Source organism: Suncus etruscus, chromosome 14 (genome assembly GCF_024139225.1).
Source record: "Suncus etruscus isolate mSunEtr1 chromosome 14, mSunEtr1.pri.cur, whole genome shotgun sequence".
Taxonomy (NCBI): domain Eukaryota; kingdom Metazoa; phylum Chordata; class Mammalia; order Eulipotyphla; family Soricidae; genus Suncus; species Suncus etruscus.
Genome location: NC_064861.1, coordinates 97,517,130 through 97,544,351, shown reverse-complemented (window position 1 = coordinate 97,544,351; position 27,222 = coordinate 97,517,130). Strand labels below are relative to the sequence as shown.

General features: G+C 49.3%; 4 protein-coding genes across 4 annotated transcripts; 3 read left to right on the top strand and 1 right to left on the bottom strand.

The window, feature by feature from the left end:
- The first annotated feature begins 666 nt into the window (after positions 1-666).
- SMIM17 (small integral membrane protein 17) lies at positions 667-2,855 on the top strand. Its single transcript, XM_049787117.1, has 3 exons — positions 667-828; positions 1,214-1,317; positions 2,336-2,855. Exons 1-3 carry the CDS (start codon positions 672-674, stop codon positions 2,444-2,446), a joined length of 372 nt encoding a protein of 123 aa, XP_049643074.1. The 5' UTR covers positions 667-671; the 3' UTR covers positions 2,447-2,855.
- Positions 2,856-5,653: 2,798 nt separating this feature from the next.
- LOC126028746 (bifunctional phosphoribosylaminoimidazole carboxylase/phosphoribosylaminoimidazole succinocarboxamide synthetase-like) lies at positions 5,654-9,609 on the top strand. Its single transcript, XM_049787671.1, has 2 exons — positions 5,654-5,860; positions 8,417-9,609. The coding sequence occupies exons 1-2, from the start codon at positions 5,654-5,656 to the stop codon at positions 9,260-9,262; spliced, it is 1,053 nt and encodes a 350-aa protein (XP_049643628.1). The 3' UTR covers positions 9,263-9,609.
- A 1,541-nt stretch (positions 9,610-11,150) lies between these two features.
- On the bottom strand, positions 11,151-26,389 carry LOC126028745 (olfactory receptor 5-like). The gene is made up of 6 exons (XM_049787670.1): positions 25,476-26,389; positions 19,018-19,061; positions 16,957-17,089; positions 16,222-16,324; positions 12,317-12,382; positions 11,151-11,216 (listed from the first exon to the last, which is right to left on the bottom strand). Exons 1-6 carry the CDS (start codon positions 26,387-26,389, stop codon positions 11,151-11,153), a joined length of 1,326 nt encoding a protein of 441 aa, XP_049643627.1.
- LOC126028025 (olfactory receptor 5-like) lies at positions 20,388-21,326 on the top strand. Its single transcript, XM_049787068.1, has one exon. The coding sequence runs from the start codon at positions 20,388-20,390 to the stop codon at positions 21,324-21,326; it is 939 nt and encodes a 312-aa protein (XP_049643025.1).
- Positions 26,390-27,222: the final 833 nt, after the last annotated feature.

The window sequence follows — 27,222 nt, the reverse complement described above, 5'->3', positions numbered from 1 at the left end:
AGCATCCTCCTTGTTCTAGGGCTGGATTGTGTCTAAGCGGGATCGCATGCTTTATTTTCTGTTATGTTTGCTTCAGGCCACACCTGGCAGCACTCAGGAACTCTGAGGTTGTGTGATGACAGGGTCAAACCTTTCTTGTGCGAAGTGTTCACCATAGCCCTCTGAGCACCCCCAACCTCTTATCTTTGTGTGTGTTTGTACACATGTCTGCTCATGTGTGTGCATATTTAGATGTATGTGCACATATCTCTGTATTAGCACATATATATTTATGTACGTGCATGTCTGTGTTAGCACATGTGTGTTTTTTATGTTTACCTGGACGTGAACTTGCCTCTGGCCCTACCATCGAACTCTTATTCTCTCTCTTTTTGGGGGCACACACTGGCAATGCACAGAGATACTTCTGGTTCTGTGCTCAAAAAATACTCCTGGTGGGCTTGAGGAATCAAATGGGATGCCGAGGACTGGTTGGTCACGTGCAAGGCAAAAGCCCTCCTCACTCCAGTCCCATGTTCCCTCCCTCTATTGCTCTTTGTGCCTCTTTGTATTTCTGCTGGAACCCTGCTGTTGGGCCTCAGGGCTGAAGAATGACTGAATTGGTATCTGTCACCTGCAGGTTCTGCAGGGCCCAGACTGGTGAGACTGAGCCGGAGCCTGAGTCCAGGGAGATGCAGAGCCTGAGGCCCGAGCACTTCCGGGGGCTGCTGGAGCTGGAGAGGACCCAGACACTTCTGCCTCGGGAGAGCAGGGCCTGGGGGCAACGCGGAGCCTTCGGCAAAGACTGGGTGGCCGTGGAGGTGGGCGCCAGCGACAGTGAGGACAGAGGTGAGGGCCAGGACTTGGGGGGATAGAGCCTGGAGAGGTCAGAGCTTGGGGGTCAGAGCTGTTGTTGGAGGCATTTCTGGAGGAAGCTGCCATTTGTGTAACTGTGAGAGTGAACCATGGATGGGGGCCCCTGCCCACCTCTTCTTTTATATTTTTATTTTATTTCTTTTTGTGGGGAGGGTCTCACCTGGCAGTGCTCAGGGGTTACTCCTGGTTCTGTGCTCAGAAATCATTCCTGGCAGGCATGGGGGACCATATGGAATGCCAGGATTCAAACCACCATTCATCCTAGATCGGATGTGTGCAAGGCAAACACCCTACCACTGTACTATCTCTCTGGACCACCTGTCCTTTTCTTCTTATGCCCCCTTTCCCTCCCCCCCAGAGCTCACATCTCGGGCCGAGGTGGGTCTCTCCCAGGAGTGGGGCCCTGTGGAGGAGGAGGAGGACTACGAAGACGAAGAGGACGAGGAGGCAGAGGACCCCCAGGTGAGTCGGGTCCCCTTTTTCTCTAGGCATCCCCCAGCTCTTGGCGGGTTTTGGGGTGTTACTTCTGGTTCTGTGCTCAGAAATCTCTCCTGGCAGGCTATGGGGACCCTATAGGATGTCAGGGATTGAACCCAGTTTGGCTATTCAAGGCAAAGGCCCTCTCTGCTGTGCTATTGCTCCTGCTCCTCTTGGAGTCTCCGGTGCTTGGAATTTCCCTGGCACATAAAGGTCTTTGGGTACTGGGAGCCTCCCAGGCACCGGGCGGTGGGAGGAAGTAATGCCTCTGAGTGCAGGGTCTTTGCTTTGCTTGCGCCTCCCCATGTGCCTTCAGGAACTCATTCTAGCACCCTGGATCTGGTCTGGGGCCCCAAATGCAGCAGTGACCTCAGGCTGCCTACAAGCCATGCCTAAGCCCGTGTCACTCCCTCGAGACCAGTATGACCACCACATGGGGTATAATTACTCTGTGACACATTTTCCCCCGCCTAGTCTTTTTTTAATTAATTAAGTGTTTGGTTTTGGTCCCAACCAGCAGTGCTCGGGGGTTCCTCCTGGCTTTGCACTCAGGAATCATTCCTGGCAGGCTCAGGGCCCTAGGGCATGCCAAGGATGAAACCTGGGTCAGCTGTGTACAAGGCAAACGCCATCCTCGGGGCCAGAGAGATAGCACAGCACTAAAGCATTTGCCTTAGATGCAGAAGAACAGTGGTTCAAATACCAGCATCCCATATGGTTCCCCGACCCTGCCAGGAGTGATTTCTGAGCATAGAGCCAGGAGGAACCCCTGAGTGCTGCTGGGTGTGATTAAAAAAAAAAAAAACCCGCCATCCTCGATGTGCTTTTACTCAGGCTCCACCCCCTGCAAGTGTTTAGGCAGTGACTAGTTGGACCCTACAAATCTTCGTGACTTTCCCCATTGAGACCCCATTTGGCAACTGTACCCTGAGTTGCTCGTGACTGCGGGGACCACAGTGGCTGCTTGCCCTGACCTGACCTGGAACATCCCCATCTGTTGCAGGCGCTGGTGGAGTGGCCGCGGTCGCCACAGCACATGCCCCTGGTGCTCGCTGTGTGTGTGCTCTTCCTCTTCCTGGTCCTGACCGGGATGCCCATGATGCTGGTCTTCTAGGACATGTCCTCTCCCCGGAGATGGGCTGGAGCGGTTCAGGGCCCTACACACACCACTTAGGTGATTCAAAAAATTGGAATCTTCTGACGTGATGTGTGGCATCACTGTGTTTCTCTGAACTTGAGGCCTGTGGTATTTCATGTACCTCTGCAGGGGGATGTTGGAGAGTGACTTAGCAAAGAGATGTCACCAACAGGCAGTTCCATCCTGGCTTCAGGAAGGGGCTGGAACATTTCTGCCTGCCATCTGTTGTCTTTATGCCAAGGCATGTCTGGTTCTCAAGTGGTGGTGGATGGACCTGGGTTTTCATGGGTGGAACAACACACTTTCTTGCTGTTGTTAGACAGAGCTCTTGCGTTTCTGCCTTGCAAGGGAAGATGGGCCCCATCTTTGCCCAGTTTTGACTCTGTGTGCCCATTGGAGAACTTTGCGCGGTTACTGCCTTGTTTGGGAGACTCCACAGTGAATAGGGCAGATTCTCCACAGCCTCTCTGCCCTGTTGAGGGTCAGTCTGTCCACTTCATGACTTGTCGCAATTTATTGTCTTCTCTTGTCCTCTTAGAAAATGCATCACTCCACTGAGGTTTGGAACTGCCAAAGTTTAATGACACTAAAATTTTATCGTTTAGCAAAGCTCTTCCCCTGAGCTGTTCTTTCTGCCTTCTGACTTCCATTTTTGATGTGCTAGTAACAGCATTTTTCAAAATTGTAGTTGTTTACTATTGCTTTTCCAAAGAATTCAGAGTTAGATTTATTTATATTCAATTTTACCTCCAGCTTGTAATTTTTCATGAATATGCTTTGTTATTTTTAAAAATTTTATATGCTTTGCATCAGAACTTAGGTTGAGCACTTTGTTTATATTCTTTTCTACAAAATGATTTGCTACCATAGTACCCTTGGTTATAGCTTTGGACACTTTAAAATTTGTTAATCTATGTTCTAATTTCTGTTATTTAAATATTATAGTGTTTCTAAAAATGTGTCCTGAAATTCAGTCGTTGGCTATACTTAAAAAAAATACTTTATTCCCTTGATTTCTGTATTGTGCCATTATATGGCCCATAAGCTGCCTTTGAACGCTTTAATTGTGGTTAGTTCATGTCCAATGTTTGTTTACATTTCACAGATAATTAAGATGAACATATATTTTCTTTCAGTAGAATAAAAACTACGTGCTACCAGTCAATTGGCCTGATCACTTACATTGCTCAGATTCACAATCTTTACTTTGTTCTACCCTCTCTGTCAAAAACCGGTGGTGTTGTGTGAACACCTGTTAGTACGACTGTGTTGGCCATTCTGTTTAAAAATAATATTTGCTTCATGTATTCAGCAACTGTGTGATCTGATGCATACAATCCAGCATTGTTATACTTTGGCCGTCCACTTGTATAAAAACACCAAACTCAAAACTAGACTTACCATCAGCACTTAATTATTCAATAAATGTCATTAAAATCTAATCTGGAATCTTTTTTTGTTTGTTTGTTTTTTGTCACACCCGGCAGCTTTCAGGGTTTACTCCTGGCTCTGCACTCAGGAGTTGCTCCTGGTGGTGCCTGGAGGAAACTTATGGGCTTCCAGGAATCCAACCCAGATGGACCACTTTTAAGGCAAATGCTTTCCCCAGTGTGCTCTCGCTCCAGCCCCAAAGTGTGGAATCCTTTGTCCAATATAGTCATTGGCACCACCAGTGCCTGAAGTTTGGATACCATCGGGGCTAGCTACATTTGCTGCCTCATTTCTAGATTTGAGAATGGGATGCTGTGGGGAGTCTGTGGGGTAGCAGGAAGGCAGCATGGCCCCTCCATGTGGCTTCCTTCCTGCATGACTTCCAGTGATTCGCCATCCTCTCTGGGGGTGCTCCGGGCACCCTGAATCTGGGCTCTGGGTCCCATCCTTAGGTCTCTTCCCCTTTCCAGGCTTTTTCCAACTGTAAGGGTTCAAGGAGACCATGCAACCAGTGCTGAGAGTCAAAGACCGCCTCTGATAATGTCAACTGCAAAAGGGAGTTTATGTGGCTAGCCAGGCCCAGTCTCGTGAAAAGACAAAGGCCCCAAGTGACACTAACAAGCAGTTTAGATAGTTAACAGGCTTTAGCACGCTAAATATTTCATTGGTTAAAACAGTTTAACTTCCGCAGTATACATAATTGGTTCTTACTTCTCCCAGTCCTAACTCCTGCCTCCTACGGCCCCTTATCTGGTCTGATACCATTTGGGCTGAAAAACAAAACGACCTTTAGAACAAGGAGGCCTTGACCACTCTATGGTACAAGCTGGTACTTCATTTCCTCAGAATTTGGCCTGGGAATGTGAGAAGGAGGATTATCTGGGAGGGGAAGGGACTGAGTAAACTTTCAAGCTGCTATAGGCTTATTACTCATTAAGATTAGTTATAGCCTCATTGTCTGGGGTCTAACACAACTACTCCCCCCACCCCACTGCTGCCTCCTCATCAGGCTTGGGAGGAAGAAAACCAGAGGAAGAGGGGCAGATATAGAATGATTTAGGCCATCTGTGGGATATTAAAAGGAACACCACCCCATAATTTGAGAATAAGATCCCAAGACAATAGAAATGATGGGGATTGCAGTTGGAGCAGAGAAGGGTCCACTATGACAGTGAGAGTTGGAAGGGATCACTCTGGACAAGAACTGGGTGCTGTAATGGGGGAAAGTGATCTGCATGATACCCCTCCAGTAAAAGTATTGCAAAGCACGGCGACAAGGAGAAAAGGGAGAGAGAGAAGCTTCTGCCATGGAGACAGGCTGGGGTGGGGGTATAGTGGGGGGAGGCGATACCTCATAGGGTCCCCGGAGCCTGCGGTAGTGATTCAGAGTCAGGAGTAACCCCTGAGTACAGCCAGGTGTGGCCCCAAAACCAAAAGGAAGCAAGCAGCAAGGAAATAAAGAAGAAATGATATGCATCACATATTGCATCTGCCTACGCTGTATGTTAATAATATATTGGATACATTTTTATATACTGGCATCTTGTGTTCTGTACTTCCTTCCTTCCTTCCTTCCTTCCTTCCTTCCTTCCTTCCTTCCTTCCTTCCTTCCTTCCTTCCTTCCTCCCTCCCTCCCTCCCTCCCTCCCTCCCTCCCTTCCTCCCTTCCTTCCCCCGTGCCCCTTGTGCCGCCTCACTGCCTCTTGCCTCTTGAGCGGGTGGAAAGAGAAGAAGCACGTCCTTCTGGTGCAAGATGGCCCCTAGCAAGAGACTCGCTCGTGGCCTATGGCAGGGTGTGGGCAGATCCTCCTGCAGCAGCGCTGAGGCTCCGGGTGCATATTCCTGGCACAGGTGCCCAGTGTTGGGGAGGGTGCACAGCCAGGTGGAGATCCGGGGCCTTGTTGCTGCCCAGTGTGGTCCAGGCCTCACGCTCCTGTGTGCTAGCTTGTTGCTCGTGGAGGTGGTGTCCGGCAGCGCCAGGTCCAGTGGCCTCTGATCCAGCACCACCAGTGCTCTGTTGCCCCGCACAGTGACCCCCGAGGCGCCCAGGAGCTCGGCCCACAGCGCCACCAGCACAAAATCCCACAAACCAGACTCATCCCAGTCACTGGCTCCTGCCCAGTCCTGGGGGACAGACAGTGAGGTACCCCACAGTCTGCGGGGATGCAATTTGGGGCACACTTCTGACCTCTGGGTTTCCACTCTTCTGCTCCTTTGTCCTTGGTCCTCTCGTAGAACCCGATTCCCTCCCTCCGGAACCCCTTATCTCTCACACGCAACACACACAGACACACACACACGCTCACATCTCACACACATTCTCACACCCCACAGACACTCACCTCACACTCTCAAATCTCACAGGCACTCTCATATACATATTCTCACACCTTACACAGAGGCTGGAACCATACGAGGATGCTTGCCTTGCACACGCCAACTCAGGTTCGATCCTGGCATCCCATAAAATACCCTGAACCACTCCAGGAGTGATCCCTGAGCACAGTCAGGAGTAAACCCAGAGAAGCACAGGGTCTAGCCCCAAACCAAAGTAACAATAATTAAAAGCACTCTCTCCCGGGGCCTGAGCGATGGCACAGCAGTAGGGTGTTTGCCTTGCACGTGGCTGACCCAGGATGGACCTTGGTTCGATTCCTGGCATCCCATATGGTTCCCTGAGCCAGGAGCCATTTCTGAACACAGAGCCAGGAGTGATCCCTTTGCGTCAATGGGTGGGGCCCAAATGTTGCATTAAATAATTAACGATGGGGCTGGATGGCGATGGATGGAGGCCTTTGTGCTTAGGCCCCAGCCACGTGGCTTTATCCCCATTCAGCTGGCGGATTTCAGGCCCAGGTAATCGGCGTAATTAAGACTCACTCACAGGCAGGCTTCAGGAAGCATTAACTTTATTCATGCCCTATTCACCACATGTGTGTGGCCTATCTCATAACCTTTTAAGCACTAGTTATTCTTGGCCCTGCATCTAAACTCCTTTCAGCCATCTTCCCTTTGGGCTCCATGCTGGTCAAAGACCAGAACACAGAAACCCAAAAGCCAGAGCGCCCAGCAGCGCAGAACGGGCAAAGAGCCAAAAAGGCAAAAAGCCAAAAGGCCCGAATTCCCTTGGTCCAAGCCTTATATAACATTTCCCAGACCCCTCCCAGGAATGGGAGGGTCTAGCAGGTAAGGTTACACCTATTATCCGGTTTCCAAGACCCCTCCCCGAGATGGGTGGGTCTAGGGTCTTAAATAGGTACACCCACATTTCCTCCTTTTCTTAATATTTTTATGCACCAACGTAATAGTGAAAATTAATATACCAGCCCTTTTCAAAAACATATTTTTGCAAAATATACTTTACACCTGTAACCTAAAATTCTATTAATGCTTTTTTACCAAGCACTATTTTGGAACTTTCATGTTCCTATACTTTTAAACTATATTGGGGGAACTTCATGTTCCTATACCTATTCTATACACAAGTACTGCAGCATACATGCATAACATACATTTTAAAAACAGGCTAAGTACATTGAAATACACAGTAAAACATTTTGCAATAGAAAATATTAACTATGAAAGACAACAAAACACATTTAAATCATAAAGAAAATGACTAAGACAAAGATGCAGGTGGTTAGAAATTAGATGTTTAAATGATTTAAACAGAACTACTTCCCTTTTATTTTTATTTTTTAACCACTAACTAACTAAAACTTATTACATTACCAACTATGAGTAAAATATTACTACCCACTAATTTTCTACACCTAAAACCATAGTTTAGATTAATTTGTCCCACGCTGATCTCACCACGTGGCTTTTGTAAACTTTTAAAGTTCAGATGTTGGTTTGTTCCACGCTGATCTTACCACGTGGCTTTCTTCCGTAGTTTCAGGCTCCGCTGCCGGTTTGTGATCTGGAGCGTGGATTCCAGGTTTTTCGCTTTTCCGGGCAAAGCTGAGCCCAGCCCAGCCGAGCCGCTTGGAGCTTTTCGCCGCTTTTTTCCTCCGGGCGCACTTTGGATGTTCAGAGTTCCAAGTGATTTAAACTAAAAGTTCAGTTCGAAATTTCCAAAGTCGAAATCCAAATTCAAGCCGCAGGTCATTTTCAGAAAATCAGTCCATTTTTAATAGTCTTTTTTTTCCTCCTTTTCCAATTTAGACTTTTAATAAGTATTTGAAGAGACCCAGGTTTTTGTTTCTTGTAACAAAGTTTCAGTTCTGGGCCTGGGCCTGGGCTGGAGGTGATGCAAGCTTCCACCTCTCTAGTTTCAATGGCCTTTGAACCCCCAGATGGGGTGTTGGCCATTTTTGAACATTGTTGCACGTGGCCCAGGGTTTTGAGCTCAGTGCACCCGAAAAGAGCCAAAATGAAACAGAAGAGCAGAAATCTCACCATTTTCGCTGTTTTGTTGGGTTCAGGATTCAGGTCAAAGTTCGGAGCGCCAGATGTAGTATTAAATAATTAACGATGGGGCTGGATGGCGGTGGATGGAGGCCTTTGTGCTTAGGCCCCAGCCACGTGGCTTTGCTTTGCTGGACTTGTTATAGGCCAAACTGAAGTGGACATTATGAGTCATGCTACACAGGCCATTTTTGAGATACTGGAAAAGTCCTGGATGCCACAGAATTGTACACTGGTTGACATGAAGATTGAATTTGGTGTTGATGTAACCACCAAAGAAATTGTTCTTGCTGATGTCATTGATAATGATTCATGGAGACTTTGGCCATCAGGAGATCGAAGCCAGCAAAAAGACAAACAGTCATACCGTGATCTCAAAGAAGTTACTCCTGAAGGGCTCCAAATGGTCAAGAAAAATTTTGAGTGGGTTGCAGAAAGAGTAGAGTTGCTTCTAAAATCAGAAAGTCAGTGCAGGGTTGTAGTATTGATGGGCTCAACTTCTGATCTTGGTCACTGTGAAAAAATCAGGAAGGCATGTGGAAATCTTGGCATTCCATGTGAACTTCGAGTAACATCTGCTCACAAAGGACCAGATGAAACTCTGAGAATTAAAGCTCAGTATGAAGGGGATGGCATTCCTACGGTATTTGTGGCAGTGGCAGGGAGAAGCAATGGATTAGGACCAGTGCTGTCTGGTAACACTGCATATCCTGTTATCAGCTGCCCTCCTCTCACTCCTGACTGGGGAGCTCAGGATGTGTGGTCTTCTCTTCGACTGCCCAGTGGTCTTGGCTGCTCGACAGTACTTTCTCCAGAAGGATCAGCTCAGTTTGCTGCTCAAATATTCGGATTGAACAATCATTTGGTATGGGCCAGACTGCGAGCAAGTATATTGAACACATGGATTTCCTTAAAGCAGGCTGACCAAAAAATCAGAGAAGGCAATCTATAAAAGTGAACACTACTGCATTTTGCATTGCAAATTTTAAGAGTAAAACAAAATTTCTAATTTAGCTAAAGAAGAAAAATCAAGATATAAAGGTGGTTCTAAGTCAGAAAATAAATGTTAGTGAATGAATGCTTTTTAAAACATGGTATAAAAAGCTCCCTGGATTAATAAACTACATATTTATCACTATTTCTTTATAAAAGTGAATTACTATACAGACATGTTAATTAGTTCCTATCTAAAACTGAATATTGGGTAACAATTTAAAACACTTCTTAAATGCTAATAACCATCAAGTACTAAAATTAATACTTAAACTAGCTAAACCTATGAATTTATTATATGTAAAGGTAATAAGAGCAATATATTTGGGGGGGGCACATCTGGTGACACTCGGGTTACTCCTGGCTTGGGAGACCATATAGGACATTGGGGGATCGAACCGTGGTCCGTCCTAGGCTAGCCCGTGCAAGGCAGATGCCTTACCTCTAGCTCCACCGCTCTAACCTCCAATATATTCTTTTCTTCCTAATAACTTTCAAGTGCTGAGGAACAGACCAGAGCATTTTGGGTGTGACCCAAAAAAAAATCAACAAATGCTGAGTATATGGTTATCTACACTTCGTATCATATAAAGATAAGTATTTAGTTCTAGGTAAGTAGAGATGATGTTGGTTTTTTCCTCTTCAATATGTGGTGGTATGTGTTTTGGTTTTGTGACCACATAAGACTGTACCCAGGGATTCTCCTGGCTCTACACTAAGGGATCACTCCTGATGGACATCAGAGGGGATCATATTGGACACTTATTCTCGATTTATTTGGGCAATCCCTATGTCTTCCCAAAAGTCTAAGGCAGTTTGCAGTTTTCTTTTACAATGCTTTTCAGTTATGGGTGTTCCGTATTCCATTAAAACTGATAATGGACCCGCCTATATCAGCAAAACTTTTGAATTCTTTTGTAAAGAATGGCAGATAAAACATCTGAAAGGAATCCCCTATAATTGCCAAGGACAGGCCATTGTGGAAAGAGCGCACAGGACGCTAAAAACTCAATTACAAAAGAATAGAAAAAGAGGTTTAGCACCTACTGAGCTGTTATCTTTGACTCTTCTTACACTAAATTACCTAAATTTACCCCAAGGGGAAAGTTACACTGCTGGGGAAAGACATTTTAAAGAAGATATTCAGAGACAAGAAACATCACATATACCGGTTTGGATCAAAGAGGATGAAAAATGGATCACTGGATATCTTCTTCTGAGAGGAAGGGGATATGCATATGTTGGTACAAATGACAACCCCTCTAAGAAATTTTGGGTCCCTTTACGCCTCATCAGAAATCGAATTAGTACAAACCACCAGGATCAGGTTGCTGGGACTACAAGCCTGCCCCCACGTCAAACACAGAAACCCAAAAGCCAGAGCGCCCAGCAGCGCAAAACGGGCAAAGAGCCAAAAAGGCAAAAAGCCAAAAGGCCCGAATTCCCTTGGTCCAAGCCTTATATAACATTTCCCAGACCCCTCCCAGGAATGGGAGGGTCTAGCAGGTAAGGTTACACCTACTATCCGGTTTCCAAGACCCCTCCCCGAGATGGGTGGGTCTAGGGTCTTAAATAGGTACACCCACACCCAAAATAAAAAAATATACGCTCACAATGACGCTCACACTCACACGCAGACGCATACAGACATTCTCCCTCGTGTATGTACACTCATGACACATGCTCTTACTCGCATTCCCACATTTCACACACTCACACATATCACAAGTTCACACAGACCTTCTCACACACACCCCCTCACAGGTGCCCCTGCCTCCAGCTTCCCCGTTCCCCTGACCCCACCTCCTGCTGCCTTCCCTGTCCTCCCCCTGCCTCCTCTTCAGTCCCTAGGCAGCTCCTCCTGAGGGGACAGGCTGGAGCAGCAGTGACGGTGGGGTGTTGCCCTCCAGAGCCTGAAGGGGAAAACTGAGGCACAGAGCCCCAGTTCAGGCTGCTGGGTGGGCCGGGCTCCCCATAAACACCAAGCCCAAGCAGCGTCCTCTGGCCTGCCCCCAACTTGGCAGAGAAAACGAATCAATGGAAAGAAACCATAACAGCTCCAGAGCACTCTGCAGGCCTCTTCCGGTTGAATCCTGTCTGTTCCACTGTGGGGACCCCAGGAGGAGCATGAAAGACCCCAAAGTTTCCCGGCTGCCTTCTGGAACTTCAGCCCATACCCCAGGTTTGCAGTTTCCTTTCGTTCTCGTTCTTCCTTTATTTTGGCTTTTGGGGCGACACCCGATGTTGCTTAGGGGTTACTCCTGGCTCTGCACTCAGGAATCATTCATGGCAGTGCTCAGAGGGACCAATAGGCTGCCAAGGATCAAAGCTGGGCTGATCATGTCCAACACAAGCACCCTCTTCACTGTGCTAGCACTCAGCCTGTGTATAGCACTCCTGGGGTTCCACTCCCTGTACCCCTCTGGTCCCCATAGCCCCGCCAGGACTAACTAAGCCCTGAGCATGAAGCCAGGAGTCAGCCCGAGCACTACAGAGTGAGACTCCCCCCAAATCAAATAAATCAGATCAAATGAAAAGCGCCATTCATGGAGTTTGTGGAGCCCTTGGCACATCCTGGCAGCAGATGAAAGAGGGACCCGGAACATCGTTGTCAGATCAGGCTTCATCAAGCTGGGAAACTGGCTGTGGATGGAGTTTCCGACCTGGCCCAGCCCTGGTCCCCGCTTAATGGCGACTCTGGGAAGGACCCAGAGTTTGGTTCTAGAGGGTGGAGGCGCCTGACAGCGAGGCCCCGGGCTCCACTGCTGAGCACTTGGGTTTGTCGGAAGCCAAAGCTGATCTCTAGGGTTTGTGTGGCCACCCCAGCAGCCCCTGCAGCCTCTGAGGCCCCTAGTGTGTGAGCCTCAGTTTACCCTGGAGAGACAAAACACCCAGAGCTGCAGATACAGGCATCAGGGGCCAGGGCACGGTCCCCTGGACATTGTCGAAAGAACAGCTTCCTACAGAGGGAACTGGGGTCAGGTATGGCCTGGCAGAAGAAGGTTCAGCTCACACATGTTCCAGAAGCTTCTCCAGAGACTCGCACATCCTTTCCAGGAGCCTTGAGCCGCCAAGGATCCTGAACAAGATCAGGAACAGAAACACAGCACCAAGGTAGTGCATGTCATGGGCTTTCCTGCATGGGCTCCTCTTGGCCTTATTAGCACAAAACTGCTTTTTTGTTTGGTTGGTTTTTTGTTTTTGTTTTGTTTTGTTTTGTTGCTCAGGGCTTACTCCCGGCAGGCTCAGAGGACCCTATGGGATGCCAGAGATTGAACCCAGGTCGCCATATGCAAGGCGAACGCCTTCCTGCTGTGCTATCACTCCAGCCTCCACAACTGTACTAAGGCTCCACTTTGGCAAGTGATGCAGTGGGAGAGGCAGCAGGGGCCTGGGAGGAGCCCTGGCTTCTCCCTGACCTAGAGTAGAGGTCTGGAAACTCCAGGGGGGAAACAGAGTGAAACTGTCAGGAGGTTGGGCAAGAAAGACAGACTTGAGGACCCCTCCCCCCCACCGACACACACACACACACACACACACACACACACACACACACACACACTCAGGAGGTTGGGCAAGAAAGACAGACTTGAGGATCCCCCCCCCCCCCCCACCCACACACACACAGTGACTGTCCTGGCCCTAGGTAGGACCCACTTGGCTCATGTGCTCTGGTTCCTCCAAGTCCAGAGAAAGAAAGGCCACACGTCTGAGCTTCCCTCCTTTCTCCCTCCCTCCTTCCTCCTTCCCTCCTTCCTCCTCCCTCCCCTTCTTGTCCCTCCTCCTTCCCCCTCCCTCCCTTCCTTCATTCCTTCCTTCCACCCTTTCTTCCCTCTCTCCCTTCCTACTTTCTTTCCTTCATTTCCTCCCTCCTCTCTCTCTTTCTTTCTTTTCTTTCTTTCTTTCTTTCTTTCTTTCTTTCTTTCTTTTTCTTTCTTTCTTTCTTTCTTTCTTTCTTTCTTAATTTCTTTCTTTTTCTTCTTTCTCTCTTCCTTCCTTCCTTCTTTCTTTCTCTCCCTTCCTTCCTTCTTTCTTTCTCTCTCCCTTCTTTCCTTTCTTTCTTTCTTTCTTTCTTTCTTTCTTTCTTTCTTTCTTTCTTTCTTTCTTTCTTTCTTTCTTTCTTTCTTTCTTTCTTTCTTTCTTTCTTTTTTTTTGTGTTTGTTTTTTGGGTCACACTCGGCAGTGCTCAGGGGTTACTCCTGGCTCTATGCTTAGAAACCGCTCCTGGAAGGCTCAGGGGACCATATGGGATGCCGGGATTCGAACCACCAACCTTCTGCATGTAAAGCAAATGCCTTACCTCCATCTATCTCTCAGGTTCCCCTTTCTCCCTTTCTTCTCTCTCCCCCTCCCTCCCTCCCTCCCTCCATCTTTCCTTTCTTCTTTCTTTCAATGCCCTCCCTCTTCCTCCCCTCCTCCTCCCTTCCCTTTCTTTCTCCCTCCCTCCCTTCTTTTCTCCATTTCTTCCCTCCCTCCCTCCTTTCCTTTTTTCCTTTCTCCCTTCCTCCATCTTTCCTTTTTTCTTTGCTTTCTCCCCTCCCTTCCCCTTTCTCCTCTCCTCATTCTTTTTTTTTTTGTTTGTTTTTCTTTTGTTTTGGGGCCACACCCGGCATGCTCAGCGGTTATTCCTGGCTGTCCGCTCAGAAATAGCTCCTGGCAGGCACGGGGGACTATATGGGACACCGGGATTCGAACCAACCACCTTTGGTCCTGGATCGGCTGCTTGCAAGGCAAACGCCGCTGTGCTATCTCTCCGGGCCCCATTCTTTTCCTTTTCTCCCTCTTCTTTCTTTTTCCCTTTCCTCCTCCCCCCTCCCTTAAGTCCTCCCTTCCTCCTCTTCCTCCCTCCTTTTTTTCTCCCTTTCATCCCGCCTTCCTTCCTTCCTCAGCTGTGTGTAAGGCCAGTTCCCTCCAGTACCCCACAGCCTCCTGATGTGTCACGGGACAGCCCTGGCTATTGTACCAAGCACTGTATAAGCCATGTGCATTACACTCCTGCAGAGGAACATTGGGCATTTCCTAGTGACAGATGCTGGAGGTGGAATCTCTGGGTCCCATGGAAGCTCCAGGCTTGGCTTTGAGACCTTTCCCATGGAGCCCCCATTTTTTCATCACTTCCCTATGGGCACTTGCAGAATTCTCTGGGCACAGCACAAACATTCAACCGCAAAATTCTGGGACTAAACGTCCAACCAGGTTCCCCAAACTCAATCCCAGGGTCCAAAGAGACCATCTGTCCAAAGGCCCCAGGGGAAGGACCAGCCTCCACCTGCATAGTGGTGCAAATGTCCCTACTGTTCTCTTTCTCGCTCACCCTCCTGCCACCCTGAGGTTGCTTTTGGGGTCCAGTCGGGTAGCCCAGGGTCATTTCTCTTTTATTTTACCACCGTCATTAATTTTACTGACCTGCGGTTTCTTTTGCTGCCTTTTCACACCAAAGTCAGAGTAATTCACAGGACCTGGCTATTGGGTCATGGAGGTGTTATGCTGGAGATGAACCCCCAAGGGAGGAGACTGAATGACCCCAGAAAACTCTGGTCTGGCACCAGCTTCCATCAGGTCAATGCTGGGCACAGCCTATCCTGTGGATAACAACACATTAGTCATGTGTAACAAGCCTTAGGGAAATGTGTGTCCTTAAACTTGCATGATCTATAGAAATCTGTATTTTTGTAAAAATATCTACCCTCTCTCCCAATTTCTATCATCTTTAGGTGGGCTCTTGGATGCCGTTTCATTATTTTATTTTATTTGGTTCACACTCAGCAGTGCTTAAGGGATTACTCCCGGCTCTGTGCTCAAACTCACTCTTGGTAGACTTCGGGGAACCTATGGGATGCTGGGGATTGAACCTGAGCCAGCCATGTGTAAGGCGAATGCTCTCCCTGCTGTGATATTGCTCCAACAGCCCCCATCCTTTCTTAACACAACCTTCCACCCACGTTCCTTTGGCCCCTGTCCCCCATTATTGATGCTGAGGAATTTTACTCATGAGAATAACCAGGGACTGGGAGATGGTGCAGGGATTGGGTGCATACCTCAGGACACCCCCAAGCACCACCAGGTTGGGCCTGGAGACCCTCCAACACAGAGGAGTAGCCTCGATGGTCCCCAGCACTGACGAGATCACTAGATGTATCCTGGGGCCTCGTCTGCAGCCATTATCACCAGGGACCCCCATCCCCACTGGAGAACCCCCAAATAGGCTAAGCAATCTCCGAAGGGGGCAGATTCCTTCATGCATGCAGATTCCATGCATGTGTGTATGCATGTCTGAGCACGTACACACATGTGTGCTTACATATGTACGTGTGTGGGGTCACTGAGAAAGTAGATGTGTGAAGGCAAGGCCACATGGACAATAGCTGAGTCCAGGCGGACCTGACGCCGCTCACAGTGTCACTCTATGACACACACAGTGATTCCTGCTAAGGAAAGGAGAGAGAAGCCTGCATGCCTGTGGAGAGTCTGGCTGGGCTGCAGGAAGGGCATCTCAGATGCTTCCAGAACCTTCCAGAATCTTCTAGAGCTCAGGTCTATATTCTCCTGCTAAGATGCCTTCTCCACATTGACCTCACCCCGCCCTGCTCCTCTGTCCATGTTTTTTTTTTTTTGGGGGGGGGGAGAGGATCTTATCCATGAAAGTTCAGGGTTAGTTCTGCCCTTTCCCTGCAGCACAATAGGGACTCAGGGAACCCACAAACTTCTCTTCTGCTGCCCGGTCCCCCAGGACCTCACTGTGCTTTAAGACTGTGCTGGTTGGGAGCTGCTCAGAGGTGACAAGGCTGTTCCTGTGCTGTGCAGCCCAGTGGGTTCCTGTCCCCTGCCCACTGAGCCCTTTGGCTCCATTCTGGAAGATTCTTTCCCTGGGTGGCTGCTCAGCTGACATCTCCCTGGGTGAAGAGGAAGAGTAGGTACCAGTGTTCCCCGGGCAGAGCTGGCCAGGTGAGGAGACTGAGGGGTCCTCTTGGGGAAGCAGAAGGAAAAGGACAGCTGAGAGCAGGAGGACAGAAGGATGGGGCTGCAGAGGGAGAGAAGGGGTCCAGGGGGGCTAATCTCAGCCTGTCCCAGGACCCTGTTGATTTGCCTCTGGGCTGAGAGTCACTCCTGACAGGGTTCAGGGGACCCTATACAGTGCCAGGGATCAAATATGGGTGAGCTGTGTGCAAGGCAATCGCACTCCCCACTGTGCTGTCTCTCTGGCTGCCAGAATGGATCAGTTCTTACAAGGAAGAAGCAAAAACATTGCTTGAGGTATAAGGTCTGGTGGTGAGAGACTGATGGAGACGCTGTAAGTCTGGGGCAGGAGCTGGGAGGAAACATGGACAGACTCAAGAGGAAATACAGACAGATGCAGGGAACGCAGATCTCAGAGTGGGGCAAGACCAGAGACAAACGAAGAAAGGAGGCAGAGAGGGGCCAGCTGGAGTCAGAGCCCCCCAGCCCTGTTCAGGCCCAACGCGTGGGCTGCTCCCGTGGGTGTGAGCCCTTAGTTTTAGTTCTGTGACCTCTGCAGCTGCTGGCAGAAAAACAGGAAACTCTGTGGCTCTATTTCACCTCTCAGAGTGCAGAGGACACCCGGAGGCGAGATAAACAGGATCCCTTGGCTCCCCTTCCCACTGAGCAGACACTCCAGAACCGTCTGTCTCTGACCAACTGGGGAGTCTGAGGAGGCTGACCCCGATCTGGTTGACCAGCCAGCCCTGGTCAGCGCCTCTGCCCTGCTGGATGAACCAAGGGATGGAGCCAAAGACGCTCTTAAAGGCTCTTGAAGCGCCAACCTTTCCTCCCAGAGACAGAGGGCTTTACTGGAGGTTGCTTTGGGGGCTACACCCAGCAGAGCTCAGGACTGATTCCTGGTTCTGTGCTCAAGGATTACTTCTAGCTCTGTGCCAAGGAATCACTCCTAGCTCTGTGCTCTGAGGTCCAGTATGGAACTTGACTCAGTTAAGGGGCCTTACTTATACCTGTATTATCTGTTTAGTCTCTTCTTTCTTTCTTTCTTTCTTTCTTTCTTTCTTTCTTTCTTTCTTTCTTTCTTTCTTTCTTTCTTTCTTTCTTTCTCTTCTTTCTTTCTTTCTTTCTTTCTTTCTTTCTTTCTTTCTTTCTTTCTTTCTTCTCTCTCTTTCTTTCTTTCTCTTTTCTTTTATCTTTCTTTCTTCTTTCTCTTTCTTTCTTTCATTCTTTCTCTCTTCTTTCTTTCTTTCTTTCTTCTTTCTCTTTCTTTCTTTCATTCTTTCTCTCTTCTTTCTTTCTTTCTTTCTTTCTTTCTTTCTTTTTCTCTCCTTCCTACCCTCCTTCCTTCCCCCTTCCTTCCCTCTTTTCTTCCCTCTTTCCTTCTTTTCTTCCTTCCTTCCTTCCTTCCTTCCTTCCTTCCTTCCTTCCTTCCTTCCTTCCTTCCTTCCTTTCTTCCTTCCTTCCTTCCTCTTTTATTTTTTTTTTACTAGTTAGCCAACATATTTTCCCAGAAAGGAGAAAATTTTACCCTTCAATTCCCAAGCATATATATTTTTGGATGAATTGTGTGTGTGTGTGTGTGTGTGTGTGTGTGTGTGTGTGTGTGTGTGTGTGTTGTGTTCTTGAGGCAGATGCCAAGGAGCTCAAGCCTTGGCTAGTATGGGAAGCTAGAAAGTTGCCCTGCTCCCGCTGTCACAGATGCTGACCCCTAGAGTCTCACAAACAATGAACATCTCCTTTCCTGCATCCCAGCCAGACTTTGCGAAGTAAATGGTTCTCACTAGTATACAGTGGCACAAAGTCACTGCAACGGGCATTTTCCTGCTAATCCGCATCCATGAGCACTTTGTCCTTTTCTGTTTGGTGGTCTTAGTGCCTTTGGGGAAAATATCTGTTCATCTCCTCTCTCCATTTTTGGATAATTATTTATCTGTTGTTGAAGTTTGTGAGTTCTTTATCTATCATGGATATTAGATCTTTGTATCTAATATTCATGTACTTATGGTGAACAAAAATTTTCTGTCATTCAGTTAAAAATATTTTTAGCTTGTTTGTATTTTTTGTTCTTGGACCTTACACAGTGGTGCTCAGGGGTTACTCTTGACTCTGATCTCTGAAATTACTCCTGAAAGGCTCATGGGACTGTATGGGATGCTGGGGATTGAACCTAGGTCAGCCACATGCAAGGCAAATGCCCTCCCCACGGTGCTATCACTCTGAGATATTAGCTCATTTTTTAGGAATACATGGTCTGGTTTTCCCAGCACTGTTCATTGAAGAGACTTTCCTTGCTCCATCTTAAACACCTGCAGATCAGAGGGTCTGTCCTGAAAGTGGGATTTGTGTCCCCAATTCCACTCCATTGGCTCAGCCACTGCTTCCCTTTTGGCTTGGTGGATGAAGTTTGAGGACAATAGTTGGGATCCATTTCAATATTTCTTTTTTCTTTTCCTTTTGTTGTATCTGATATTGTTCTGTTGTGTTTTGAGGGAGCCATATCCAGCGATGCTCGGGGCTTTCTCCTGGCTCTGCACTCAAAAATCACTCCTGGCAATCCTATGGGCTGCTGGGGATTAAACCCGAGTTGGCCACATACAAGGCAAATGCCCTCTCTGTTGTCTATTGCTCTGGCCCCATTTATCTAATATTGTTTGTAAAGGATTTTATAGCATTTAAATGGAAGTACTGGGATTTTCAGTACAGTTAATTACTCTTGTCATCATCCCAGCATCAGAGACGGCTTCCACTAGCTAGTACCCCACTGGCCTTCCTGGTCACCCTTCACGTGTAAGCTCTGATGCCTTTGATCAAGGACTGTTCTTTCTTATCTCTTTAAATCCCACAAACCAGGTAAAGCTCACTCTTCTAGCCTGTGGAGGTGAAACATATATATACCGATGAAAGCTCAATTCTTGAAATTTCACAAAATTATAAAGCAATGATAAATGGATAATTTTTTCAAAACCTTTATATACATTAAAGATTTAATTCAACTGGCAAATCTCTGACATGCTGCAGACCCTTGGTAGATCCATTTTCTGTTGTTCTGGGTTTCTTTGGCCAGGCTCCCAAGTGCAGAACAATCACTTCCCATTGGCTTATCTTTTTGTCTATTTATTTATATTTTGGTTTTGGGCCACATCCAGCAGTGCTCAGGCAATACTCCTGACTCTGTGCTCAGGAATTACTCTTGGCAGCGTTCATATGGGATGCCAGGGATCAAATCCAAGTAGGCTGCATGCAAGGCAAATGCTCTCCCTGCTGTGCTATTGCTCTGGCCCTTCCAATTTTCAGTCTCTTTTTACACAGACTAAAGGCCTGACCCAGAGATTTTCCTGACTTGCTGAGAACATTCCTTGTTCCCCTTCCTGGGTGACCTCAAGCCCCAAAGTGCATGAGTCACACCTGAGGGTAATTCTGAAGTACAGATTCTGTTGTGGTGAGGGTCAGTGTTTGTACCTAAATCCTGGTCAGACTTGAGGTTCACAGGCCAGTGACTGGGAGTCGCATCATCAGGCCCAGTGAGGGCACCTGTGCTCATTTCGATGGGCAGAAGACAGAAGGGAAGGGAGCTGGTATGTCATTTAGGGTGATGTGGGATGATGTGGGGTGATGTGGAGGAACCATGTACCAACCATGCCTGATGGACTCTGATCTCTGAATGAGATACATTGGGGTGTCCCAGGAATGCCAGGGCTGTTCAAGTGGAGTCCCTTCCTAAGGCTGAAGCCCTAGGTGGCATTTGAGGATGAAAAAGGGAATCCATGGGGATTTGAAAGGTGGATAGTGGAGGAAATTAAAACCTGAAAACAGGTCCCCAGAGGCAAAGGGAAGGTCCTGAGTTTTCCTTCCAAACTCTGGGTCCAGTCTGAAAGATATGAGGGGGAAATGCCCTATGATGAGATCCCTCAGGGACAGTCTGTGCATCCTCAGGGAAGTTCAGAGCCAGAGAGTTGGCTGGGCGGAGGGCAGGTTCTAGCCATGCCTCTGACCTTATGGTAGGGGCGGCTCTGGTGGCCAGGTACACACTAGAGCTCCAGTCATAGCCAATAGCAGAAAAGTGAAGCTGCAGCTGGAGAAAAAAGGGCCACCCCGACCACAGCCTTGCTGATATGCTTTGCTCTCAGATGAAGCCACCTCTGCAAGGGGCTAACCTGACCCGGGTGCAGGAGTTCCTCCTGCTGGGCCTGTCCACAAGCCCAGACCTAAGGAACATCCTGTTCGTGGTCTTCCTGGCGCTCTACCTGCTGACGCTCCTGGAGAATGTGCTCATCGTCTACCTGGTCTGCAGCCACAGCGAGCTCCACAGGCCCATGTACTTCTTCCTGGGCAACCTCAGCTGCCTGGAGATGAGCTACGTGTCTGTCATCATGCCCAGCCTGCTCGTGGGGCTGTGGACGGGCCCCTACCACGTCCCCTTTACCTCCTGCATGACCCAGCTCTTCTTCTTCATCGTCCTCATCTGCACCGAGTGCTCCCTGCTGGCCTCCATGGCCTATGACCGCTACGTGGCCATCTGCCGGCCCCTGCACTACCCTCTGCTCTTGCGGCCCCGAGTCTGTCTGGGTCTGGCCCTGGGCTCATGGCTGAGCGGCCTGTTGGTGTCGGTCGCCAAGACCTCGTGCATCGCCACCTTGTCCTACTGCGGCCCCAATGTCCTCAACCACTTCTTCTGTGACGTGTCCCCCCTGCTCAACCTGTCCTGCACCCACGTGGCCCTCACGGAGCTGGTGGACTTCATCTCAGCCATCGTCATCCTCTGGGGGTCCCTCCTCGTGGCCCTGGGGTCGTATGCAGCCATCGGCAGGACAGTGCTGCGAATGCCATCAGCAGCCGCTCGGCGCAAGGCCTTCTCCACCTGCGCATCCCACCTGGTCGTGGTGGGCATCTTCTACTCGGCCACGATCTTCATCTATGCCCGGCCCCGCCGCATCGATGCCGCGGACCTCAACAAGGTGCTGTCGGTCATCTACACTGTGCTCACACCCATGTGCAACCCAGTCATCTACTGCCTGAGGAACAAGGAGGTGCACGCAGCCCTGCGGAAAACCCTGCTCTGCTCCTGAGCCCAAGCACTCTCTTCCAGGGGCGCCTGTTCAGACCTTCTTCGGGGCCTACTTGGTCAACAGTAAAGGAATGTGCAGTTCACCCCAAGGAGCTAGGCCTCTTCCTTCCATGATCCTTGGTGTGTCTTCTAGACTGCTTGTGGAACTGAAATCCCATAACTGGCCACTGTGTGACTGTTGCATTGTCTGCCCTGATCTTGCTGTTTAGACATGGGGCCGAGGCCTTGGATTTTGCTTCTGGGTTTATGGGCAAATCATGGTCTTAGCACCTGTATGAAACAGGACTGGTGTCCCTTTCCTTCTCTTCCATTGCTGTCTATCTGGTCTGACTACATTTTGTACATCTTTGTCTGTGGAAATATAATCCTCTGTATCTTGGGAACATCCCTAGATGTAAATGTGTTGGTCAGATGATAGATTTTTTAAGAGCTATCAAGTGTCACCAAAGCTTTCAGCTCCCTAATTAAGCAAGGTCAGGGTCAGTTGTCAACAGGTAAATTTATAAGTGAGTTATTCTCGAAAATTTTCTTGTCTTTTTTTTTTTTTTGAAATGATACACACTTGGCAGTGCCCAGGAGTCACATGCAAATCCCCTAGGTACAGCCAGGAGAACAGTTCCTGAGTGTAGTCAGGAGGAAGCCTTGAGAACCACCGGGTGTGGCCAACAACCAAATACATTTTAAGTAACCATTTCTCTGTGAGGGCTGGAGCAATTGGACAAGGGATAAAGTGAATCCCAGAGCACTGCTAGGGATTGCTTCTGAATAACCAGCTCTTGGGCACTGCCTGGTGTGACCCCAGAGTCCCTAGATAATAGAAAGGAAGGAGAGAAAGAATGAGACTAGTTTTATTTCACATTAGCACAATTTACTGTCTGATCCTCAGGGCAGGCACCAGCAGAGGGTCCGAGGTCCTTCCCCAACATCCTTCCAGTACTGCCAGCCCAACTCAGAGACAAAGAAGTCCAGGTCCATAGAGGGCTCAGGTCTGCCTGCTGGGACCCCTGATTTAGTTCCCAGAACCCAGGGGTCCCTGAGCACTGAGCCAGGAGTAGCCCATGAGCACTGCTGGGTATGGCTCCAAAAGCAAAAATATGACTAGAAAGAGAAAGGAAACTAACTCTAAATAAGTAAATCATCCTTGTTGTTGCTGTTATTTGTTTTAGGGCCACACCTGGCTCTTCTCGGGGGTGACTCCTGCACTCAAGAATCGCTCCTGGCAAGCTCAGGGAACCCTATGGGACGCCAGGGTCGTTGGTGTGCATGGCAAACACCCTCCCCGCTGTGCTGTCGCTCTGGCCCTTTGAAAGGAAAGGGAATATTGCTAAGAAAAAAGGGGTCTGAGACCCTCTGGGTGTAACCTTGAGCTGGATTGGGGAGAAAAAGCAACCGACCCTGCCCCCTTCCTCTCAGCAATAGTAAAGATTGGGGGCGAAAAAGATCTACCACAACTGCAGAAAAGATGAGACAGATCGCTCCATACATTGTGGGTGGAGCCAGTGAGCTGAGTCAGGCAGGCAGGGCAGAGTAGGGCAGATATGGCTAAGATAGATCAAGGGGCTGGGGCCACAATACAATGGGGAGGGCTTTTGCCTTGCACACGATTAACCTGGGTTCAGTCCCCAGCATTCCATAGAGTCCCCTGAGCCTGCCAGAAATGATTCCTGAGCACTTCCAGGTGTGATCTAAACACACACACACACACACACACACACACACACACACACACACGCACACGCGCACACACACACACACGCACACGCACACACACACACACACACAAGAGACATCACAGGCCAGTGGTCTTGGAGTACAAAACCCATCACCAACGAGAGCAGACAGAAGGGGACGGGGCACAGTCACTGTGTCACCTGCACTAGAGAAAATGAAAATTAAGGCTCAAATCAGATGAGTCCAGCAGTGGAAATTGGTCATAACCTTGACAAAGAAAGGCAAGACAAGAGGGTCTGGAGAAAGCACAAAAGGGAGGGCATTTGTCCTGCACACAGCTGATCTTCGGTTGAGCCCCAGCACTCCGTAGGACCCCTTGAGTTTGCCAGGAGTGTCCTTGAAGGTAGAGCCAGGAGGTAAGCCTGAGTAGTGCTGGGTGTGCCCCTAAATAAAATAAAATAAAGTAAAGCCAGACAAAGGTTTAACCCTGGGGGTATTTTCTGTGTGGTCCTGGGAGACCCCACAATCCAGTGGGTTCTGGGCTTCTTCAGGGACTGCTCCTTTTTCCATCAGTGTTAGCTTCTGGGGTGGGGGTCAGACATTTTTCTTTGACGAACTCTTCCTTCTGCCCTTCTGCATCAGAAGATGCAGGCTGGGTCTCTCCCGGACACGTGTGGCTCCCCAGTGTGGCAGGCCCACTGTGTGTGTCATGGTGGACACTGTCAGTCATTCCCAGCCAAATAGCCTTTGCTCCAAAGGTCTTTTTTTTTTTTTTTAACATCATTACATTTTTTTATTTGGCTGTAGTTTTTATTTGTCACAGTGGAGAGGGCATTTGCTTTGAAGATGTCCAATCATGGTTCAATCCCTGGCATCCTATATAGTCCCCTAAGCGCTGCTAGGAGTGATTCCTGAATGCAGGAGTAACCCCTGAGCACCACCTGCTGTGGCCAAAACATTTGAAGTAATGTAGCAACCGTCTGGCCTGTGGGGGGAGAAGAGAGGGGGGGAGGGAAAGAGGGAGAGAAAGAGAGAGAGAGAGAGAGAGAGAGAGAGAGAGGAGAGAGAGAGAGAGAGAGAGAGAGAGAGAGAGAGAGAGAGAGAGAGAGAGAGAGAGAAGAGGAGAGTTAGCTGGAAATGCACCAAGCAGAGGTGACCAGGGGAGGCCCGAGTTCAAAGAAGATAGAAAAGCAAATAGATGCAAAGCAGGCAGCAGTTCTCCGATGCTTTATCTCTGATCCCCCACGAGCCAGCAGGCACTGCTCTGGGCTCCACACAAACAGTTAAAGTTTCTCTCTCTTGAGACCGGCGAGGTGGCGCTAGAGGTAAGGTGTTTGCCTTGCAAGTGCTAGCCAAGGAAGGACCATGGTTCGATCCCCCAGCGTCCCATATGGTCCCCCCAAGCCAGGGGCAATTTCTGAGTGCTTAGCCAGGAATAACCCCTGAGCATCAAATGGGTGTGGCCCAAACCCCCCCAAAAGTTTCTTTCTCCTTTCTTTCTCTCTCTCTTCTCTCTCCCACTTCTCTCCTCCTCTCTCTCTTTCTCTCTCTCTCTCTCTCTCTCTCTCTCTCTCTCTCTCTCTCGTTTTTAGGTAATACCTGGAGGCGTTCAGGAGCTACTCCTGGCTCTGAGCTCAGAAATTGCTCCTGGCAGGCTCGGGGACCATACGGGATGCTGGAAATCGAACCACCGTCTGTCCTATGTTGACCGTGCGCAAAACAAATGCCCTACCTTGTGCTATCTCTCCAGCCCCATCAAGTTTCCCTTTTTATATCTGCATGACAAGGGGGTGTATCTAAGAGGCATGCACAGGTTCAACAGTCATTATAGTAAGGGAATCCAAGGGACGTGTCTAAGTCCAGCTGCCAAGTGGGGATATCCAAGTGTTGTTCAAGCCCAACTGCCAGAAGGTAACATGGCTATAGTGTATTAATTTCAATGTTAATTATTTATTACCTTATTTGATCACCATGGTTACAAGGTTGTTCATAATACGGTTTCCATACCCAGACACAAAGTTGTTCACGGCTGAGTTTCAGTCATACCATGACCCACATTCACCCCCAGTACACATTTCCCATCACCAATGTCCCCAGTTTCATCCGAAGGCCTTTGTATTAGCATTGCAGCGAGAAGCGCCCATCCCGTGTGATACTCATGCATGCAGCAACACAAAGGAGAGAATTCGTGTTTTTGTTTTGGGGCTCCAGACAGAGGAGTGAGTTTCTGTCTCCCAGGGGAAGAAAGCAGCCTTTCTTGAGTCACCAGTTGTCTCGCCACACACAGCCCACGACTGTTCCCACTCCACTGTCCCTTCAGTAGCTTCTCTGCTCCTGCCACTTCCCTTAGGATCATCCCACCACCCTCATGCTGTGCAGCCCGGGTCTCCCTCTGGGCTCTTACTTGAAGCTCATGGTTGTGCTTGAGGGAAGCACCAGCTGGGGCCGAGGATGCCGGGCATGGGGACAGGCTCCCCACAGGGCTGCCCGCACATCCTTATTCCTTAGGCAGTAGATGACGGGGCTACACATGGGCGTGAGCACAGTGTAGATGACCGAGAGCTCCTTGTTGAGGTCCGCAGTGTCTATGCGGCGGGGCCGGGCATAGATGAAGATCGTGGCCGAGTAGAAGATGCCCACCACGACCAGGTGGGATGCACAGGTGGAGAAGGCCTTGCGCCGGGCGGCTGCTGATGGCATTTGTAGCACTGTCCTGCTGATGGCTGCATACGACCCCAGGGCAATGGTCAGGGTTCCACAGAAGATGACGATGGCTGAGATAAAGTCCACCAGCTCCATGAGGGCCACGTGGGTGCAGGACAGGTTGAGCAGGGGGGACACGTCACAGAAGAAGTGGTTGAGGACATTGGGGCCGCAGTAGGACAAGGTGGCGATGCACGAGGTCTTGGCGACCGACACCAACAGGCCGCTCAGCCATGAGCCCAGGGCCAGACCCAGACAGACTCGGGGCCGCAAGAGCAGAGGGTAGTGCAGGGGCCGGCAGATGGCCACGTAGCGGTCATAGGCCATGGAGGCTAGCAGGGAGCACTTAGTGCCTATGAAGGAGGCGAAGAAGAAGAGCTGGGTCATACAGGCAGTGAAGGGGACACGGTAGGGGCCCGTCCACAGCCCCACGAGCAGGCTGGGCACAGTCACAGAAACGTAACTAATCTCGAGGCAGCTGAGGTTGCCCAGGAAGAAGTACATGGGCCTGTGGAGCTCGCTGTGGCTGCAGATCAGGTAGACGATAAGCACATTCTCTAGGAGCGTCAGCAGGTAAAGCGCCAGGAAGACCATGAACAGGGTGGCCCTTGGACCCTGCCCTGAGGTCAGGCCCAGCAGGATGAACTCCTGGACCCGGGTGAAGTTGGCCCCTTCCAGGGGTCGCTCCATGGGCATGAGGGAAGGGACAGGCAGCCGGGAGATAAGGAAGAAGAGAAGCCGATGGTCCCAGTTCAGTGGAGAAGGGGAGGTTGCTGCGGGGCAAAACACTCAGATCCCCCACCCCCAAAAATACCTTGAACCCCAGGGAGCTTGTCAACAAGATGGAGTCGTGTTCTAATCCCGTTCAAGACCACAGTTCTTCAGAAATATTACCCAAGGCTTGTTGCTGCCAGCTCTGATTTTCAAAACTATTTTGATTTTTGGGGGGAGTTGGGTTTTGGAGATTTGGGTTCCACACCCGGTGGCACTCGGGTTTACTTTTGGCTCGGTGCTTAGGAATCACTCCTGGCAGACTTGGGGGATCTTATGGGATGCTGGGGATGGAACTCGGGTAGACCGCATGCTAGGCAAAGTTCCTCTCTGCTGTGCTATCACTTCAGCCTCTGTATCCTGCTCTGTTCTGAGCAGAGGAAAACTCCCAATCCCCCCTCTTTGGTGCTGGGTTTTGATCTTGACTGGGCTTTGGAGAAAAGGGGCAGCATCCCCAGAAAGAACAAAGAAGGTTTTCGGGTTATCTGCCAGGGCGTCCCCTTCCAGGGAAATACTGGCCACTCTTGGTCCTGCTTCTACCCACAGCCATGGGAGCTAATGAGTTTGGGATCAGACAGAGAACACAGGTAGAAGGTACTTGCCTTGTATACAACCAGTTTGGATTTGATCTCTGGAACCCTATTGGAGTGATCCCTGAATGCAGAGCCAGGAGTAACCCCTGAGCACCTCAGCCTGACTCCAGCACACAAGAGACAAATCACTTGATTTCTCTGTCTCTGGTACTGGGTTCA

Excerpts from the sequence above, each read along its gene's own strand:
- SMIM17 (XM_049787117.1), top strand. The coding sequence starts at position 672 with ATGCAGAGCCTGAGGCCCGAGCACTTCCGGGGGCTGCTGGAGCTGGAG. Across the intron at positions 829-1,213 it reads CAGCGACAGTGAGGACAGAG|AGCTCACATCTCGGGCCGAG; the intron begins GTGAGGGCCAGG and ends CCTCCCCCCCAG. Across the intron at positions 1,318-2,335 it reads AGGAGGCAGAGGACCCCCAG|GCGCTGGTGGAGTGGCCGCG; the intron begins GTGAGTCGGGTC and ends CATCTGTTGCAG.
- LOC126028746 (XM_049787671.1), top strand. The coding sequence starts at position 5,654 with ATGGCCCCTAGCAAGAGACTCGCTCGTGGCCTATGGCAGGGTGTGGGC. Across the intron at positions 5,861-8,416 it reads CTAGCTTGTTGCTCGTGGAG|GCCCCAGCCACGTGGCTTTG; the intron begins GTGGTGTCCGGC and ends CTTTGTGCTTAG.
- LOC126028025 (XM_049787068.1), top strand. The coding sequence starts at position 20,388 with ATGAAGCCACCTCTGCAAGGGGCTAACCTGACCCGGGTGCAGGAGTTC.
- LOC126028745 (XM_049787670.1), bottom strand. The coding sequence starts at position 26,389 with ATGGAGCGACCCCTGGAAGGGGCCAACTTCACCCGGGTCCAGGAGTTC. Across the intron at positions 17,090-19,017 it reads TGACCAGGAAGGCCAGTGGG|GAAAGGTTGGCGCTTCAAGA; the intron begins GTACTAGCTAGT and ends TGTCTCTGGGAG. Across the intron at positions 11,217-12,316 it reads GAGAAGCTTCTGGAACATGT|GCTCTGGAGGGCAACACCCC; the intron begins GTGAGCTGAACC and ends TTTCCCCTTCAG.